At 34.4% G+C, this 17777-nt stretch overlaps 1 protein-coding gene across 20 annotated transcripts in view; it reads left to right on the forward strand.

Moving 5' to 3' along the window:
- Window positions 1-17777, forward strand: part of MGA (MAX dimerization protein MGA) — a 210131-nt gene that overhangs the window by 133977 nt on the left and 58377 nt on the right. For 18 of the 20 annotated variants that reach the window (XM_073211664.1, XM_037018924.2, XM_017642832.3 and 15 more), the window contains 5 exons: window positions 3489-4437; window positions 5216-5294; window positions 5409-5504; window positions 12752-12883; window positions 13085-13189. In XM_073211664.1, coding sequence (XP_073067765.1) covers window positions 3489-4437; window positions 5216-5294; window positions 5409-5504; window positions 12752-12883; window positions 13085-13189 — 1361 coding nt within the window. Of the gene's footprint in view, window positions 1-445; window positions 2848-2876; window positions 2930-3488; window positions 4438-5215; window positions 5295-5408; window positions 5505-12751; window positions 12884-13084; window positions 13190-17777 lie in introns of those variants that run through there. The other 2 variants (XM_073211670.1, XM_073211671.1) reach the window with 2 other exon arrangements.

Here is a 17777-nt window from a genome sequence, read left to right on the forward strand (position 1 = left end):
TAGATTATGCATAGAAATGCAATTGATTTTTGTATATTGATTTTACATATGATGACCTTGTTGAATTCACTTACTAGTTTGTAATTCCTTTGAATTTTCTATATATATAATTATATTGTCTGTGAACAGATTCAGTTTTACTTCTTCCTTTCTAGTCTCTTTCCCTATTCTCTCTCTTGTCTTACAGTGTTTGGACTTACACTACTATATTGAAGCTAAATTTTGAGAGTGGACTTACGTATCTCTAGATCTTAAAATAATTTAATATACATTGTTGGATATTATGATATTGGCTGTAGATTTTTTTGTAATGCCGTGGATCACATAGAGAAACCTTCCCTTTAGTCCTCATTTCCTGAGTGTTAAGAACAAGGGTTGAATTTTATTGAGTGGTTTTCCTGTATTCATTATGATGTCATATGCTCTTTTGCCTTTGTTAATATAGTTAGATTGATTGATTTTTGCGGGTGAAGGTGAGGACTGGAATTGTATCAACCTTGCATTTCTGGGGTAAGTAGTGCCTGGTTGTAATAACATCCTTTTTTATATTGTCAGATTCAGTTTGGTACTTTTTTGTTGAGAATTTTTACCCTTAAATTCATGAAGGATATTTGTAGTTTTATTTCTCATATGTTGGGTTCAGGTATGCTCTTCATTAAGTAAGTGTTAAAGGTTGCACATTCTGTATTTTCTGAGTTTATGCAAGATTGGCATTTTTTCATACGTATTTGATAGAAGGGAAGTCTGAGTTTTCTTCATTGATGGGTTTCATCACAAATTCAGCTTTTCTGTTGTTTTCTGTTTCATTGATTTTTCCTCTCACCTTTATTTCCTTCTTTCTACTTTTGGTTTTAGGTAAGTTAACCTATTTTAGATCAGGAATTGGTATACTAAGACCTGTGGACTATACCTAGCCTGCTGTTTGTTTTTTTATGGCCTGCAAGTTAAGAATGGTTTTTATATTTTTTAATGGATGGGAAGAGAAACAAGTAAAAAAGTAATATTTGTTTCATGTGACAATTACGTAAAATTCAAATTTTAATATCCATTTGTTGGAATGTAGCTATGCTCACATGTTTATGTATTGTCTGTGGCTTTTACGCTACAATGGCAGAATTGAGTAGTTGGAATAGAGGCTATGTGGACCTCAGAGCCTAAAATTTTTACTATCTAGCTCTTTACAAAAATGTTTATCAATCCCTGACTTAAGAGCATTGATTTTAGACCTTTTATTTAAAGCTATAAAATAATCTCTGAGTATTGTTTCAGATGCATTCTACAAATTTTGATTATGTTGTATTGATACATGTTATTGATTTATAGTTAATAATCCTGTTGTCAGAACATGTGACTACCTTTGAAATAGAAATTTATCATGCAGTCTTGCCAAACTCACTAGTTTTAATAGTTTTTTAGGGATTCCATAAGGTTTTCTGTGTACAAGATCATACCATCTGTGAACAGAGAATTTTACGTCTTCCTTTTCATTTTGGATGTCCTTTTTTTCTTTTTCTTTCTTGATCACCCTAGCAAAACTTCTGGCATAATTAAGTAGAAATGGTAGGCGCTAACATCCTTGTCTTGTTTTTGATCTTCAGAGGTAATATTTCTTGTGTAAGTCTGAATTTTTTCTGCTGTTCGAAAAGTCTTCGGCTTTGAAGGCTTCTTTTGGTAGAAATATAGAGTATTAGGTTGACTTTTCAGTACTTAATGATGTGTATCATTCCATTATCTTCTGGTTTACATTGTTCCCAATAAATAGTCAGTTCCTTTGCTGCTTCTAAGGTTTTTCTTTTGATCTTTAATTTTCCATAGTCTGGTCTTTATGAGTGGGTAGGTATGACTTTCTTTGTATTTATTCTTCTTGGTGTTTGCTAAGCTTCTTGTTTCTGTAAGGTTTAAATCTTTCACTTTTGGAATATTTTTGTTCATTTCCCTTCAAAATGTTTCTCCTTTCTTCTGCCTTTTTGAAAGTGCAGTTAATAGTGTGTTAGATCATTTGATATTCCTTTGGGTCTCTGACACTTTTTTCTTTTCTTGCCCTCCCTCTATTCTTCAGTTTGGGTGATTTATTTTAATAAATTTCAGTTCTCAGGTTTCAGATGTGCTTGAGGGTAGGACTGGACTCCTCTCTCTGACAGAACCTTGGGATCTAAGCCCTGGAAGACTAAAAGTTGTCTGTTTTCAGACTACTCTTCCAGTATCACTGCTGTTTATTCTGCAGAAGTCCCCTGGGCAGTAATTGGTGGGATAACTATTGAAGACTAGTTTTCTTTTTGGGTTCCTTCAAATTCTGGTCTGCCCATGCTCAGGAATTAAAAGTTTGACTGGCTTCTCTGTGTTCCTGCGAAGAACCTTTACCAACAGCAGCTTTTTTTCTATTTACTTGTGCTTTAGGCAGTGTAAATGCTACTACTCCGTATTGAAAGCAGTAGCAGCCTGTGGTCACCCAGAGAAGGCCAGTCATCTGGAATTCAGTTAATTTAGACTTATGTCCAGAGATCTCAGTGGCTTTAAAGAAAGATAGTTTTTGATTTATCTGGTGTTTTCTCATTGTTATGGAAGAGGTGATGGCCTTTGTGATTTTATATATTGTAAATGAAAGTCCTCCATTGAAGGATTTTTGAATAAAGTCAAGATCTTAAGTAGATTGTACAAGAAACAACTAACTACACGTTAATAATAGATGAATGAAAGTTGTAGAAAAATAGTGATTTTAATTGAATTCATGAATAGTTCTAACTTCCTCAAGTTACACTGGTAGAGTTTATATGCTTTCAGTGGTTAATTGGGAAGAGGGAAATGAAAAAGATGATTCTGAGTTTTGATGGATTATAACCACTAAGTGTACTTAGGTCATATGTTCTTGTCTTCAGCTACCCTATCCTTTTATTTTGGAAGAATTAATGGTGGATTCTTCACATTGAAAGTGAGTTTTTCAACTTTAAAATAGAAAATGCTATATTGTGAATGTGCTAAAAAAACTGCTGGATTCTTCATTTTAAAACTTAAAGTGTTTTATGTTATATGAATTTTATCTAAAAAAAAATTAGGTGATTTTGAAAGGCCCTTCCTCACATTTATTGTGCTTAATTGTAGTGGGCGTTTGTTTGATTTTATTGGCAGTGGTTAATCAGTGTATAGACTCTGGAGTTTGATTTTGGGTTAGTACCCCTGACTTTCAAAATTGAGTTCATTTGAAAAATACCATTAGGGAAATATTGTATCTTGTATTTTGGTTTTGTGATAAGTGGCTCACTTCTTAAAACTTTACTGTTTATTTTATTTTTTTTGGAGAAACTGACAGAAAATCTGAAAGTGTGATGTTGATAAATTGCTTTTGTTAGGTTATTCAGAGTGTTTTTTGAGGAATGGCTCAGTGAAATCTGATGGGTAATTTGGTTTCCAGCAATCCCTTTTTTCTCCTCCGAAGTCTGACTTATGGATAATCTTGTCCTTTTTAACCCTCCCTCCCTCTGTCTCTCCAGTCTTGCTGCCAACAATTTTGAAGATGGCTCTCATGTAGCATCCCCACTAGACCCCAATGGAAACTTCAATGTTGTCATTAAAGAGGAGCCTCTAAATGATTATGAATATGAACTTGGTGAGTTCCCAGAAGGGGTCACTGTGAAACAGGAAGAGACAGATGAGGAAACAGATGTATACTCAAACAGTGATGATGATCCTATACTAGAGAAACAGCTAAAGAGGCACAATAAAGTCGATAGCCTAGAAGTGGACTATCTATCTTCCAAATGGCTACCAAATAGCCCATCAGGTGTTGCTAAAGCTAAAATGTTCAAATTAGATGCTGGAAAGATGCCAGTAGTCTATCTAGAGCCCTGTGCTGTCACTAAAAGCACAGTGAAGATTTCTGAGCTTCCTGACAACATGCTTTCCACATCTCGGAAGGATAAATCTTCTGTGTTGACAGAATTAGACTATTTGCCTGCATACATTGAAAATTCCAGTGAGACTGACTTTTGCTTAGGCAAAGAATCAGAAAACTGTCTTAGAAAACATTCTCCAGATATCAGAGTATTACAAAAATATCCCTCACTTAAAGAGCCTCAGTGGAGATACCCTGATATATCTGACAGCATTAACACACAAAGAATACTTGACAGTTCAAGGAGTTCAGCTGGTGACTCATTTTTAGGAAAAGAGGACTTGAGCAAAAAGAGAACAACTATGCTTAAGTTTTCAACAGCCTCCAAAACTGTGAATGCTAGTCAGAATGCCCCTCCAAATGCCCCTGGAAAAAGAGGAAGACCACGAAAATTGAAACTATCTAAGGCAGGGCGGCCACCTAAAAACACAGGAAAATCTCTATCTTCTACAAAGAACACTCCTATGAGCCCTGGGAGTACCTTTCCAGATGTGAAGCCTGATCTGGAAGATGTGGATGGTGTTCTCTTTGTTTCATTTGAATCAAAGGTAAGATTGTCAATTTCAGCATTCTTTTTAAGGTCAAATAGTTGTTCTTAAATTGTATATTGGCTAATAACTTACTTAGAATATAGTTTTTGTGATCGCATCTGTTATGTGATGGTGTGTGTGGGAAGAGGGGAGTGTCTCCAGTATGTTTGGTTTAGTTACACTTAAGATATTTTGTTTGAATGGATTAATTAAAAATTATGTCTGCTTTGATCTCAGTTCATGATTTTTGCAATGTATTTAGCTGGAATTTTAAAAATCTTTGGACATTACTAGGATTTTCATTATTATGAATTTTGAAAAGGCTTAAATATACAAAAAGTTTACCCTTTTGGGACATCCCCCTGATTTTCACTAGCAATAGCAGCATACCATTAAAGAACCAAATTTTAATAGTCTTATTAATTGTTTTATTTTACTCCAGCTCAAGTTGATTATTTTTGTTTTAGTTTATAGAAGACTACCAGACTTTCTAAATCGGCTTATACTGAGGTTGAACTCTACCTAGTCATTCCCTCCCCTCCTAGCTAATTGATGAGTAAGCTGTCTTTACATGTAGCTTCTAAGAAATCACTGTGAAAATTGATGTAAATACAGTTTTATGTCAGTTAGCTTGAGTATATTCAGATTTTTTTTGGTTTCTTCCTCCTTTAAGTGATGTTAGTGTAGAACATTTAGAAAATATCGAAAAGCATCAAAAATTAAATGTTCCTTGTTTACTTTTGCACTTATAGAAGTGATGTGAGCTGCATTTTTTTGTTAATTTTTTTAAATATAGGAAGCTCTAGACATTCATGCAGTTGATGGGACTACGGAAGAACCGTCTAGTCTTCAGACATCAACCAGAAATGACTCAGGTATAATACGATAGTATAAAAAGAGATATTTGGGGTATGGTCTAGAAGTGAAAGATGCAATGTTCATTCTTTTCTGGTGTGTAGTAGCTTATTTTATCATTGTTTTCTGAGTAGGTTGCAGAGCAAGAATTTCCCAGTTGGAGAAAGAATTGATAGAAGATTTGAAGGCCTTGCGGCATAAGCAGGTGATACATCCTGGTCTTCAAGAAGGTAATATTCTCTTTAAAAAAATTAAAAGGCCAATTTTTAATTTTGCTCTTTGTTCTCTCTTCTCTTCCCCTTCTTTTCCCCCTTCCTTTTTCTCCTTCCCTCTTTTTCTGTTTTTACTCCTTTCCCCCATCTTTAATTTAATTTCTTTCGGTGTCTCTCATATTTTTCTCTTCTTTCAGTCTGTGATTCTTTCCCTTAACTTAAAAACATGCAGTTTTTTTTTTTTATCCTGAGGAACTTTTCTGGCTCTGAAGATATTGTCTTATCTTTGTGAGGCAAAATGCCTTCTGCATTTTAAAAATGTATTTTGATAAGAAAGTGGTGTTTTCCTTCTTATAACTCAGTATTTTCTCCCTATTTCTTATCTTTTAAATTTAGGTTGTGTTTGTTGTGTATTGTTTTTTTTTTTATTCCCTTTGGAGGTGAGTATCTTACTTGTATACTTGGTAATATATTTAGGTGTGTACATAGAATACTTTTTTTTCTCATTGTATGGCTCTAAACATTTTATATAATTCATATATTGCTTGGGACTAACTTTAAAAATTTCATTATTATCTCCATTTTGTTGTGATAGGTTATCTTGGCCTTGATTACGTTGCTTATCACTTCCAAAAAAGTAGTGAAAACTACTACGGTAGTCCCCTCTTATTTGAGGTTTCACTTTCCGGGGTTTCAGCTATGCCTCGTCAGCCACAGTTGGAAACAGATGATCCTTCCTCTCCATTAGCAGGTCAATAGTAGCTTAACACTGTGTCACAATGCCTATTTCATTCTCCTTCATAGGCATTTTATCATCTCACATCATCACAAGAAGGACAAGTATAGTACAGTAAAATATTCTGAGAGAGACCATATTCACATAGCTTTTATTACAGTGTATTTTCTTAATTGTTCTTTTATTAGAAATAGTAATCATTATTGATCTCTTCATGTACCTAATTTGTGAATTAAAATTTATCATAGGTATATATGTATACATAGTTTTAACAGTATAATAGGGTTAGGTACTATCTGCAGTTTCAGGCATCCAGTGGGGGTCTTGGAACATATCCTCTGGATAGTGGGGGAACAACTGATACTTACTGCCATCATAATAACTACTGATTTTTCTGTTTGCGCTGCAAACGAAAGATCAGAACTGTTTACTGTGGATTGTAATCGACAGTCACAGTTAGATCATAGTAGTTTTGTTGATCATAGTAGTTTTTATTGTTTTTTGTCAGCTTTCATTTCTATTTTCTTTAAACAATACTCTCTTCCCCCTATCATCATTTAACTTGTGCTTTATCTTTTTTCCCCTTCTACTTCCATTTTTTAGTTATATACTCTGGTAATATGTAAATATTATAACATTTATCTTATATTATTTCCCCTAATTCCCATATTTGTTTTAATCTTAGTTCTATAGGTAAATATATTCAGTGTTCCCTGCTGGTCTTTCTACTCTTGTTTGCCTATTATTTCCTGGTCGGCTTAGGTTTCAGTTTTTTCCTTCTCTTACAGATCTCTTAGTGAAATCTTATTTTTCCTTTGTGTATGGGTGTTCAAAGACAAATGCTTATGGAACATAAGGTAACATAAATAGCATAAATAAAGTGAAATTAGCCTGAATTTGTGGGTGGAGTTAAACTCCTATGGGCTGGAGCACATGCTTCATCTAAAGGGGCAGCTTCATCAGTGGATTATTGTCATACGGGAAGGTGGATGCAGTATTTTTAGAAATTCCCATTGTTGGTAGAAGCTGAAGTCAGTATTTTTCTATAACTTCTCTTAATTTTTTAAGTAGTGGCAGCTGGTATTTATGGGGGAATACATTAAAAACTCTCTGAGCCAAACAAACATGTATGTGAGCTGTCTGCTATACAGACCTGCTTTTGAAGTCATGTCATGTTCAAGTTTTTACTTAATCTTCTGTATTCTTAGTTTTATTTTTTTGAACAGATCTATCTTCCATGTGGTACTTAACTCTTCATAAGCTCTGAGGTAGAGTTTCTATTTTTGATTTATTTTTGTTAGTCTTGTTTTGGCTGATGTCCTACCCATCCCCCAACCTTTTCTTCTTAAGGACTTAAAATTTCAAATAGTAAGTTAGTTTGCCTAATATTTATAGTAGCTGAGTGATGCCAACCACAGGTGTCTATAGATAATGAAGTATTCTTCTAAGTCCCTCTCTAAAAGTTGGTAGTTGAATTAATTTGTTCAGTTTAAACACAGGAAATGTCATATTTCTTTGCCTTTCTATTAATTGTAGAGTTTCATTATTTAGAGTATAAGCACTTACAAATCTTTTGGAGCTTAAGAAGACTTGAAAAACTTGAAAAGCTTTTTGAGATTGCTTTAAATTGTGGAAGAAGTGTTGATTAAGCCTGAGAAAATGTTTTTATTGTTACTGGTTTTATTTGTAGATTTGTTGCGAAAATCAAATAACGTTCTTAATTTTGTTTTCCACAGTACCATATTTTTATCTGTCTCCTATACTGTCTCCTACATCCAAATTGGTTGATTTTCTATCAACCTGAAACTATCATCTGTTTTTGAACTTTAAAGGTGTTTTGGTAAAAAAGCGTGTCTACTTCATTGCTAATAAATCAATTCTGCGTCAGTTTTTAAATGAACATTTAATTTTAGATTAAGTTTTATATTTGCATAAAAATTGGGAATATAGTACAGAGTTCTCATATACTGTACACCCAGTTTCCCCTATTAACATAATAGTATAGTACATTTGTTACAATTAGTGAACCAATGTTGATATATTATTATTAACTAAAGTCTGTATTTCATATTTCTTTAGTTAACATTTTTGTTGTTCCCGACCCATCCAGGAGATCACATTACATTTAGTAGTTATATCTTATTAGGATCCTCTTGGCTGGGATTGTTTCTCAGACTTTCTTTGTATTTAATTACCTTGACAGTTTTGAAGAATACTGACTGGTCAAGTATTTTGTAGAATGTCCCTCATTTGGGATTTTTCTGATGTTTATCTTATGGTTAGACTGAGGTTATATTTGTCAAGGAAGGAAGACCACAGAGGTAAAGAGCCATTCTCGTCCATCATAATCAAGGACCATATTAACAACATAGTTTGTCACTGACTTTTCCATGCTGTATTCTTTGGAAGGAAGTCACTGTATAGCTGCACTTAATAACTGGGGACATACACTCCACTTGAGGGTGGAATATCTACATAAATCATTTGAAATTCCTCTGTACCAGACATCTGCCTTTTCTTCTCCATTTGTTTATTCAATCATCTTCTTATATCAGCATGAGCTTTTGTCAATTTTAATGTTAAATTCTTTTATGACAGTCTTTCCAGAGTGTCCTGCCTCTTTCTTTATAGTTGTTAAAAAAAATATTCTGAATATAGTATTTAGTTTAATTGATGGTTAAATAGAGTTCTTATAGATATATACTTTTCTATTCTATATTGGCTAGTTATATAGATGTTTATTCCTCTTGAGTGTGTTTTTGTGGATGCTTTATATTTCAGAAGGTTTTGCCAAAGGCAGTCATTTTTTTGCTTTATTTATTATCATAGATGATACCATCAAATCTGAAGGTTAACTTTTTTTTCAGTTCTCCTATTATGGATCTTTTTTTAATAGTGTGGTAGATAGTATGTCTTTAAGGAGTAGCTTCCTAATAGGGTGAAAAGGCAAAAGCATTTGGATTATAATTTAAATTGTCATATGTGGAAAGGATTTTATGTGTTTTTGGGATTTGCTGTCAATGAATTATTTAACTATCTTATTTTCTGCAAGCTAAAATTAGTCTCACTCATGTAAAACCAACTCTCAGACTCAGTCTCAGGTACCTTATTTGGGGAAGGATTACTATTGCAGGACAAATATATTAGGATACTAGACAAGTGACTTGGGAATTACTTTGAATAAAGTCTTTAACCATCGACCTCTGTTTTTAGGGTGCTTGAAAAGTTGATAGAAATTTTTGTTGTTGTTTTTAGGACTTGATAACACTTTTGGGGGAACGTGGCAGTTCAGAATACAAGTAAATGCAGACAAGAAAATTTGTAGGAAAAACAGACTCTATATTTGATTGTATGGGTCTGGATTGTGCATGTTTACCTACTTGGCTGTCCGGGTACATTTTTAACAAGTTAATTTCTTTCTTTCTGTAGGCAACTCTTTTGGCAGTTTTCCTCAATAATAGTAATAGAGTAATAATAACAGAGCACTACAGTATCTCATTTTATTACTTGTTTAGGATTCAGTTCTCACGTGAATCTCTATAGTATCTTGCTTTCTGGTTTCACTCTTCTCTCCCTCCCCACCTTCCTTAGGTGTAATCCTTGTTACAGCCTCTGTAGTTTTACCAGATTCCATTAGACTTTTCAAGTGTCTTTTCACCTCTCAGAGGACCTACCCTGTCCTAACTACTAATGAGTCAGTTGTAAAAATATAACACTAAAGGTCCTTGAGGTCTGGGAAATGTCTTTTATCTGTATCACCATCTACATTACAGAGTATTTCACCAAGAAGATGCAGTAAATTCTTAAAACAAAAACCCAGTGTGATGGATTGGTATTCATTTTACTGATGAAGAAGCTAAACCTAACAGAAGTTTAGTCCAAAGATGAGATAGAAACTAGTTGTTTTGACTCATAATATTATTTTCTCCCCAATTGATTAGAAATGTGAAGAAATTTTTTATTTCATAGATGCTAGTTTTAATCACATCGTGATAAAATAAAATAAAAATGCTAAAATAAATATTACGAAGAACTAGGATTGCAAACTGACATCTGTATAGAAGATACATGAATTAGGCACAAGAATTTGTAGTTTATAACCTACCTAATGTCTTCACTTTTTAGGGAACCAGAACTATATAAGCTTTTCATTGGAAACCTGTACCTATAGCTTTTAATGGTTATTACTATGATGTTTAATACTTTGAACTCTTTTTGGGTTCAGTTTTATTAAAACTTAATATTGATTATTTCCTTCCTCATTAATATGAAGCCGGTAATTAACAAACAAGGAAATCCAAATTAGAGGATTGCCATTTGTAATAGAAAAGTACAGATGTAAGAGCAATAGGATATAAATTTACACCAATAAGATTGGGACAGTTTTTAAAGTCCACTGATAACCAAATGTTGGAGAGGATGTGGATCAGCAAGAACTCTTGGAGAGAGTATAAATTCAGAGTAATTTGGCAATAACTAGTACACCAATACCCAGTGCCCAATTAGTGCATTGTTATCCACAGTCGTGTGACAGGTATGCTCTTGAGATACTGATCTTCTCAGAGTGGCCAGGTAAGACCAAGGAAAATTAATAACTATAGAGCTAGTTGCCTTAAGCCATAGGTAACCTCAGGTTTATCCTAGTTTGTTGCATAATTATTGTTTTGTTATATCTTATTACATTAGAAGGATTCAGAATACCTAAGCATATCATTTAAAATTCTTAGTTGCAAACATCAGAATCCACTCTACTGATGAAATAGAGTATGAATTTACTAAGGAATATTAGATGACTTAAAGAGTCTCTTGAAACTTTAAAGAAACAGACTCTAGGACCATGCGGTCAAGAAAAATGCCCAGATTACATTCCCAGACTGCTCATACAAGCAATCCTACAACATAGGACAATTGCTATCTTTCTCAGTATGGACACTGAAGAGTATACTGCAGCTAGAACCTTGGTTACTTTTACATAATTCTACACAGTATCCCTTTCCTCAAGAAGATTTATTCTAAATTGAAGCCTTTCAGGATGCATCTTATTGGCAAGAATTATGTTGTGTGTTAGCACGTAAACTGAAAGGGAAGTTGGAAAGTATATTTTTTCTGACATTTACCTTGAACCAGGTAGGAGTTCTGATGGGGAAAAGTAACAGTTAATAGGGTGTTGAAAATATTTTGACCAGCCAAAAATATGTCAAACACTCAAAAACATCCAGTACAATGTAAAGGCGAACTTAACCACATTACGTAGCACTCCCACTCCTGGGTAAATGCCATAAGGAAGAGCTAAATGCACATGTGTGATACATATTCCTGTATAAGATGTACTACTATATTACAGCATTGTTTGTAATAGTTAAAAATAGGAAACAGCTTAATTCTCACCAATAGAATGGTGAATAAATTGGAGTATATTCATGTCTGCAATAGTATAAAGCAGTGATAATGATCTAGAAATAAAACTGTCAACATTAGACTAGTCTCAGATGTAAATGGTTAAGCAAAAAATATTCTAAAAATTCTGTGATGACTGCCCTTGTACTATTCACCATGTAAGAACTTATTCACTATGTAAGAACTTGTTCACCATGTAAGAACGTGTTCGTTATGCTTCAGAAGATTGGAGATTGATGAGAATTAGGCTTGGGGTGGATTAATGATTGTACATGGAGCATTGAGTCCCCTATACAGAATTTTTATTGTTGTTAACAACCATTTGATCAATAAATATGAGAGATGCCCTCTCAAAAAAAAATGTTCTAAAAGGATATGTAAAATGAATACTTTCTCAAAAGATTACCTCTTAACCTACAAATAAGTCATGTTATTTTTAGGCTCAATTAACCATAAATGTCATTGGAAATAACTAGAGACTGTTATTGGCCATAATCAGGGAGAAGCTTAGTCTACGGCAGGTTTGTATGAGTGGTTCTATAAAGTTTCTGGACCACAAAGAGTTAAAGCATGAACTATCTGAATTCTGCTATTTTAATGTATTAGTTACCTTTTGTTGCTTAACAAGTTACCACAAACTTAGTACCTTAAAACAACATATTTACTGTCTCACAGTTTTTGTGGGCCAGGAGTCTGGGCATAACTTAACTGGGTCCTCTGCTTGTAATCAAGATGTCAGGCTTGGTTTCTTAGTAGAGGCTTGATTGGAGAGGGATCTGCCTCCAGTTCCCTGAAATTATTGGCAGAATTTATATCTTTGTAGCTCTAGCAAGATGGGTGATAACACTCTCTCTTATATTATCATATATACATAATCATGTACACCCCATCTCTTTTGCCACATTCCATTGGTTAGAAACAAATCACAGGCCCTACCCACACTAAAGGGAGATAGGGCAAGATTACACATATTTAATACTGGGAGGTAAGGACTGTGGGGTCACCTTAAAACCTCTCTACTGCATTATTATTTCATCATTTTTGCTTTCCATTATGTCCTTTCCCTCTGTTAACCATCCCCTAAAAGGTTAAAAAAAAACCTAATACAATTTGTGGTTCTCTTTTCTTGTAGTGGGCTTAAAATTGAATTCAGTGGATCCAACAATGAGTATTGATCTTAAATACTTGGGAGTACAGCTCCCTTTGGCTCCAGCCACTAGCTTTCCTTTCTGGAAACTTTCAGGAACCAACCCTGCCTCTCCTGGTGAGTGTGTAGCATTTGTAAAGTCAAACAAATTCATGATATAAATAAAAAGCTATCTGTTAAAGACATTCAGGATCATTTATCTAGTGGTATCTTCTTAACAGTAATTTACACATTTTAGATAAAGTCTTTGTAAATAATTAGATATTAAATAATGCCATGCTAGAGTTTTGGTCATCTCTTCTACTTTTTCTTTTATAGATGCTGGATTTCCCTTTATTTCTAGGACAGGAAAGACCAATGACTTCACCAAGATCAAGGGATGGAGGGGAAAGTTTCATAGTGCTTCTGCATCTAGGAATGAAGGTACTTAGCTTTTTTTTTTTTACAACTATAAATATGTTTTGAAACATGTGTCCAAAGCCTTTTGTTAAAAATAAGTCTTGTTTGTTTTTGTTCATCTCTTCTTTCCATGTTCTGAAAAAAACTGAAGATAATTGTCTTGCTGCTTTTTCTTCATTCCCTGTGTTCCATAGCTCCAATGCTGGGGTTCAGTCCCTAACCATGTCAGGGTTAGATAATCCCTGCAGACTTTTAAAATTGCATTTCCTTTCTGCTGTTCATAACAGTTGCAAAAAGGTATCACTCTCAAGCATTATTTCACAACTGTATACTTCAGAGCTGGGTAGTGATTCCTGATTGCATTATACTTTAAAAGTTTTGATATAAGCATAAGTGTTTTCACTGTGTGCATATTGGTCTCTGTTCTTGGTGCTTTTCCTTTCCCATTGTACTACTAGTTTGCAGTTGACATACTTACCAGATAAATTTACCATTTGTACAAAATAATATTTACCTTGACTCTTTGTGCAGTGTTATAATAATAGTGTAATGCTTTTCTACCTTCTAAACTTGTGTTTTCATTCCTTAAGAATGTAAATTTTATACTCTTTTTATTTTGTGCCGATACCTCTTCTGCATTTTGTATGAGTCCAGGTACTGCAGCCTCTTAAATAAATTTTTGGCACTCTGTTGAGGTCTGATCTAAGCACCTTTTTTACTCTTGGATTTTTACTTATGTTATGATCTCTATACTAAGGTTGTAAGTTGTCAAAGATTGTATTAGTGTTAATTATTACTCTTGTTACCACTTTAAAAAAATGGGTAAAATATATAAATTTGTAAAATGTATATATATATAAATGGTAAATATATATAATAAGAACTTTAGAGAATGGATTTTAATGTAAATTGCATCTGATTTTAATCTCTTCATTTGGTTTCATATTATATATTTTTCCTCCCTTCTGAGGATGGGCAGTTTATAAGATTTTATAGCTGGTAATTAAATGCTTCTGGTCTTTTTTAGTACTTTCTAGAGATCTAATCCTAGATTTCTTTTTTTTTAAAATTTTTTATTAAAGTATTATTGATATACACTCTTATGAAGGTTTCACATGAAAAAACAATGTGGTTACTATATTTACCCATATTATCAAGTCCCCACCCATACCCCAATGCAGTCACTGTCCATCAGTATAGTAAGATGTCACAGATTCACTGTTTGCCTTCTGTGTGCTACACTGTTTTCCCCATGACCACCCACACCACGTGCACTAAACATAATACTCCTCGATCCCCATCTCCCTCCCTCCAGACCCACCTTCCCACACCTGTCCCCTTTGGTGACCACTAGTCCCTTCTTGGAGTCTGTGAGTTTGCTGCTATTTTGTTCCTTCAGTTTTGCTTCATTGTTATACTCCACAAATGAGGGAAATCATTTGGCACTTGTCTTTCTCCACCTGGCTTATTTCACTGAGTATAATATCCTCCAGCTCCATCCATGTTGTTGCAAATGGTAGGATTTGTTTTCTTTCTTACGGCTGAATAGTATTCCATTGTGTATATGTACGACATCTTCTTTGTCCATTTATCTACTGATGGACACTTAGGTTGCTTCCATATCTTGGCTATTGTAAATAGTGCTAGAGTAAAACATGGGGTGCATATGTCTTTTTGAGGCTGAGAACTTGTATTCTTTCGGTAAATTCCAAGGAGTGGGATTCCTGGGTCAAATGGTATTTCCGTTTTTAGTTTTTTGAGGAACCTCCATATTGCTTTCCACAGTGGTTGAACTAGCTTACATTCCCACCAGCAGTGTAGGATTCCCCTTTCTCTGCATCCTTGCCAGCATTTGTTGTTCTTAATCTTTTACACGCTAGCCATCCTTACCTGTGTGAGGTGATATCTCATTGTGGTTTTAATTTGCATTTCTCTGATGATCAGTGATGTGGAGCATCTTTTCATGTGCCTGTTGGCCTTCTGAACTTCTTCTTTGGAGAAGTGTCTGTTCATATCCTCTGCCCATTTTTTAATTGGGTTATTTGCTTTTTGGGTATTGAGGCATATGAGCTCTTTATATATTTTGGATGTTAACCCCTTGTTGGATATGTCATTTACAAATACATTCTCCCATATTGTAGGATGCCTTTTTGTTCTGTTGATGGTGTCCTTTGCCATACAGAAACTTTTTAGTTTGATGTAGTCTCATGTGTTCATTTTTGTTTTTGTTTCCCTTGCTCGAGGAGATGCGTTCAGGAAGAAGGTGCTCATGCTTATATCCAGGAGATGTTTGCCTATGTTGTCTCCCAAGAGTTTTATGGTTTCATGACTTACATTCAGGTCTTTTATCCATTTTGAATTTACTTTTGTATATGGGATTAGACAATAATCCAGTTTCATTCTCTTGCATGTAGCTGTCAAGTTTTGCCAACACCAGTTGTTGAAGAGGCTGTCATTTCTCCATTGTATGTCCATGGCTCCTTTATCATATATTACTTGACCATATATGGTTGGGTTTATATCCGGGCTCTCTAGTCTGTTCCATTGGTCTATGGGTCTGTTCTTGTGCCACTACCAAATTGTCTTGATTACTGTGGCTTTGTAGTAGAGCTTGAAATTGGGGAGCATAATCCCCCAGCTTTATTCTTCCTTCTGAGGATTGCTTTGGCTATTTGGGGTCTTTTGTGGTTCCATATGAATTTTAGAATGATTTGCTCTAGTTCATTGAAGAATGCTGTTGGTATTTTGATAGGAATTGCATCAAATCTGAACATTGCTTTAGGCAGGATGGCCATTATGACGATATTAATTCCCCCTTTCTATGAGCACGGGATGTGTTTCCTTTTATTGGTATCTTTAATTTCTCTCATGAGTGTCTTGTAGTTTTCAGAGTATAGGTCTTTCACTCCTTGGTTAGATTTATTGCAAGGTATTTTATTCTTTTTGATACAACTGTGAATGGAATTGTTTTCCTGATTTCTGTTTCTGCTAGGTCATCGTTAGTGTATAGGAATGCAACAGATTTCTGTGTATTAATTTTGTATCCCGCAACTTTGCTGAATTCAGATACTAAATCTAGTAGTTTTGCAGTGGATTCTGTAGTGTTTTTTATGTTTGATATCATGTCATCTGCAAACAGGGACAGTTTAACTTCTTCCTTGCCAATTTGGATGCCTTTTATTTCTTTGTGTTGTCTGATTGCTGTGGCTAGGACCTCCAGAACTATGTTGAATAGAGGTGGAGACAGTGGGCATCCTTTTCTTGTTCCTGATCTTAGAGGAAAAGCTTTCAGCTTCTTGCTGTTAAATGTAATGTTGGCTGTGCATTTGTCATATATGGCCTTTATTATGTTTAGGTACTTGTCCTCTATACCCACTTTGTTGAGAGTTTTAATCATGAATGGATGTTGAGTTTTGTCATTGCTTTTTCAGCATCTATGGAGATGATCATGTGGTGGATGATGATGATGGATTTTCTAATGTTGTACGATCCTTGCATCCCTGGAATAAATCCTACTTGATCATGATGGATGATCTTTTTGATGTATTTTTGAATTCAGTTTGCTAATATTTTGTTGGGTATTTCTGCATCTGTGTTCATCAGAGATATTGGTCTGTCGTTTCCTTTTTTTGTGGTGTCTTTGCCTGGTTTTGGTATTAGAGTGATGCTGGCCTCATAGAATGAGTTTGGAATTATTCCCCCCTCTTCTACTTTTTGGAAAACTTGAAGGAGGATGGGTATTAGGACTTCACTAAATGTTTGATAAAATTTATCAGTGAAGCCATCTGGTCCAGGTGTTTTGTTCTTAGGTAGATTTTTTATTATCAGTTCAATTTCGTTGCTGGTAATTGGTCTGTTCAGATTTTCTGTTTCTTTCTGGGTCAGCCTTGGAAGGTTGTATTTTTCTAGAAAGTTGTCCATTTCTTCTAGGTTATCCAGTTTGTGGACATACAATTTTTCATAGTATTCTCTAATAATTCTTTGTATTTCTGTGGTGTTGGTAGTGATTTTTCCTTTATCATTTCTGATTCTGTTTATGTGTGTAGACTCTCTTTTTTTCTTGATAAGTCTTGCTAGGCATTTATCTTTTTGTTTATTTTCTCAAAGAATCAGCTCTTGCTTTCATGGATTCTTTCTGTTTTTTTATTCTTCTCAATTTTATTTATTTCTACTCTAATCTTTGTGTCCCTTCTTCTCCTGACTTAGGCCTCATTTGTTCTTCCTTTTCTAGTTTCTTTGTGAGTGTAGACTGCTCATATTGGATTGTTCTTGTTTCCTGAGGTAGGCCTGTATTGTAATATACTTTCCTCTTAGTGTGGTCTTCACTGCATCCCACAGATTTTGCAGTGTTGAATTATTCTTGTTATTTGTCTCCGTATATTGCTTGATCTCTGTTTTTATTTGGTCATTGATCCATTGGTTATTTAGGGGCATGTTGTTAAGCCTCCATGGTGTTTCTGTGGTTTTTCGTTTTCTGTGCTTAATTTATTTCTAGTTTGATACCTTTGTGGTCTGAGAAACTGGTTGGTACAATTTCAATCTTTTTGAATATACTGAGCCTCTTTTTATGGCCTAGTATATGATCTATTCTTGAAAATGTTCCATGTACACT

The sequence above is a fragment of the Manis javanica genome, chromosome 8, assembly GCF_040802235.1.
Source record: "Manis javanica isolate MJ-LG chromosome 8, MJ_LKY, whole genome shotgun sequence".
In the NCBI taxonomy this organism is placed as follows: Eukaryota; Metazoa; Chordata; class Mammalia; order Pholidota; family Manidae; genus Manis; species Manis javanica.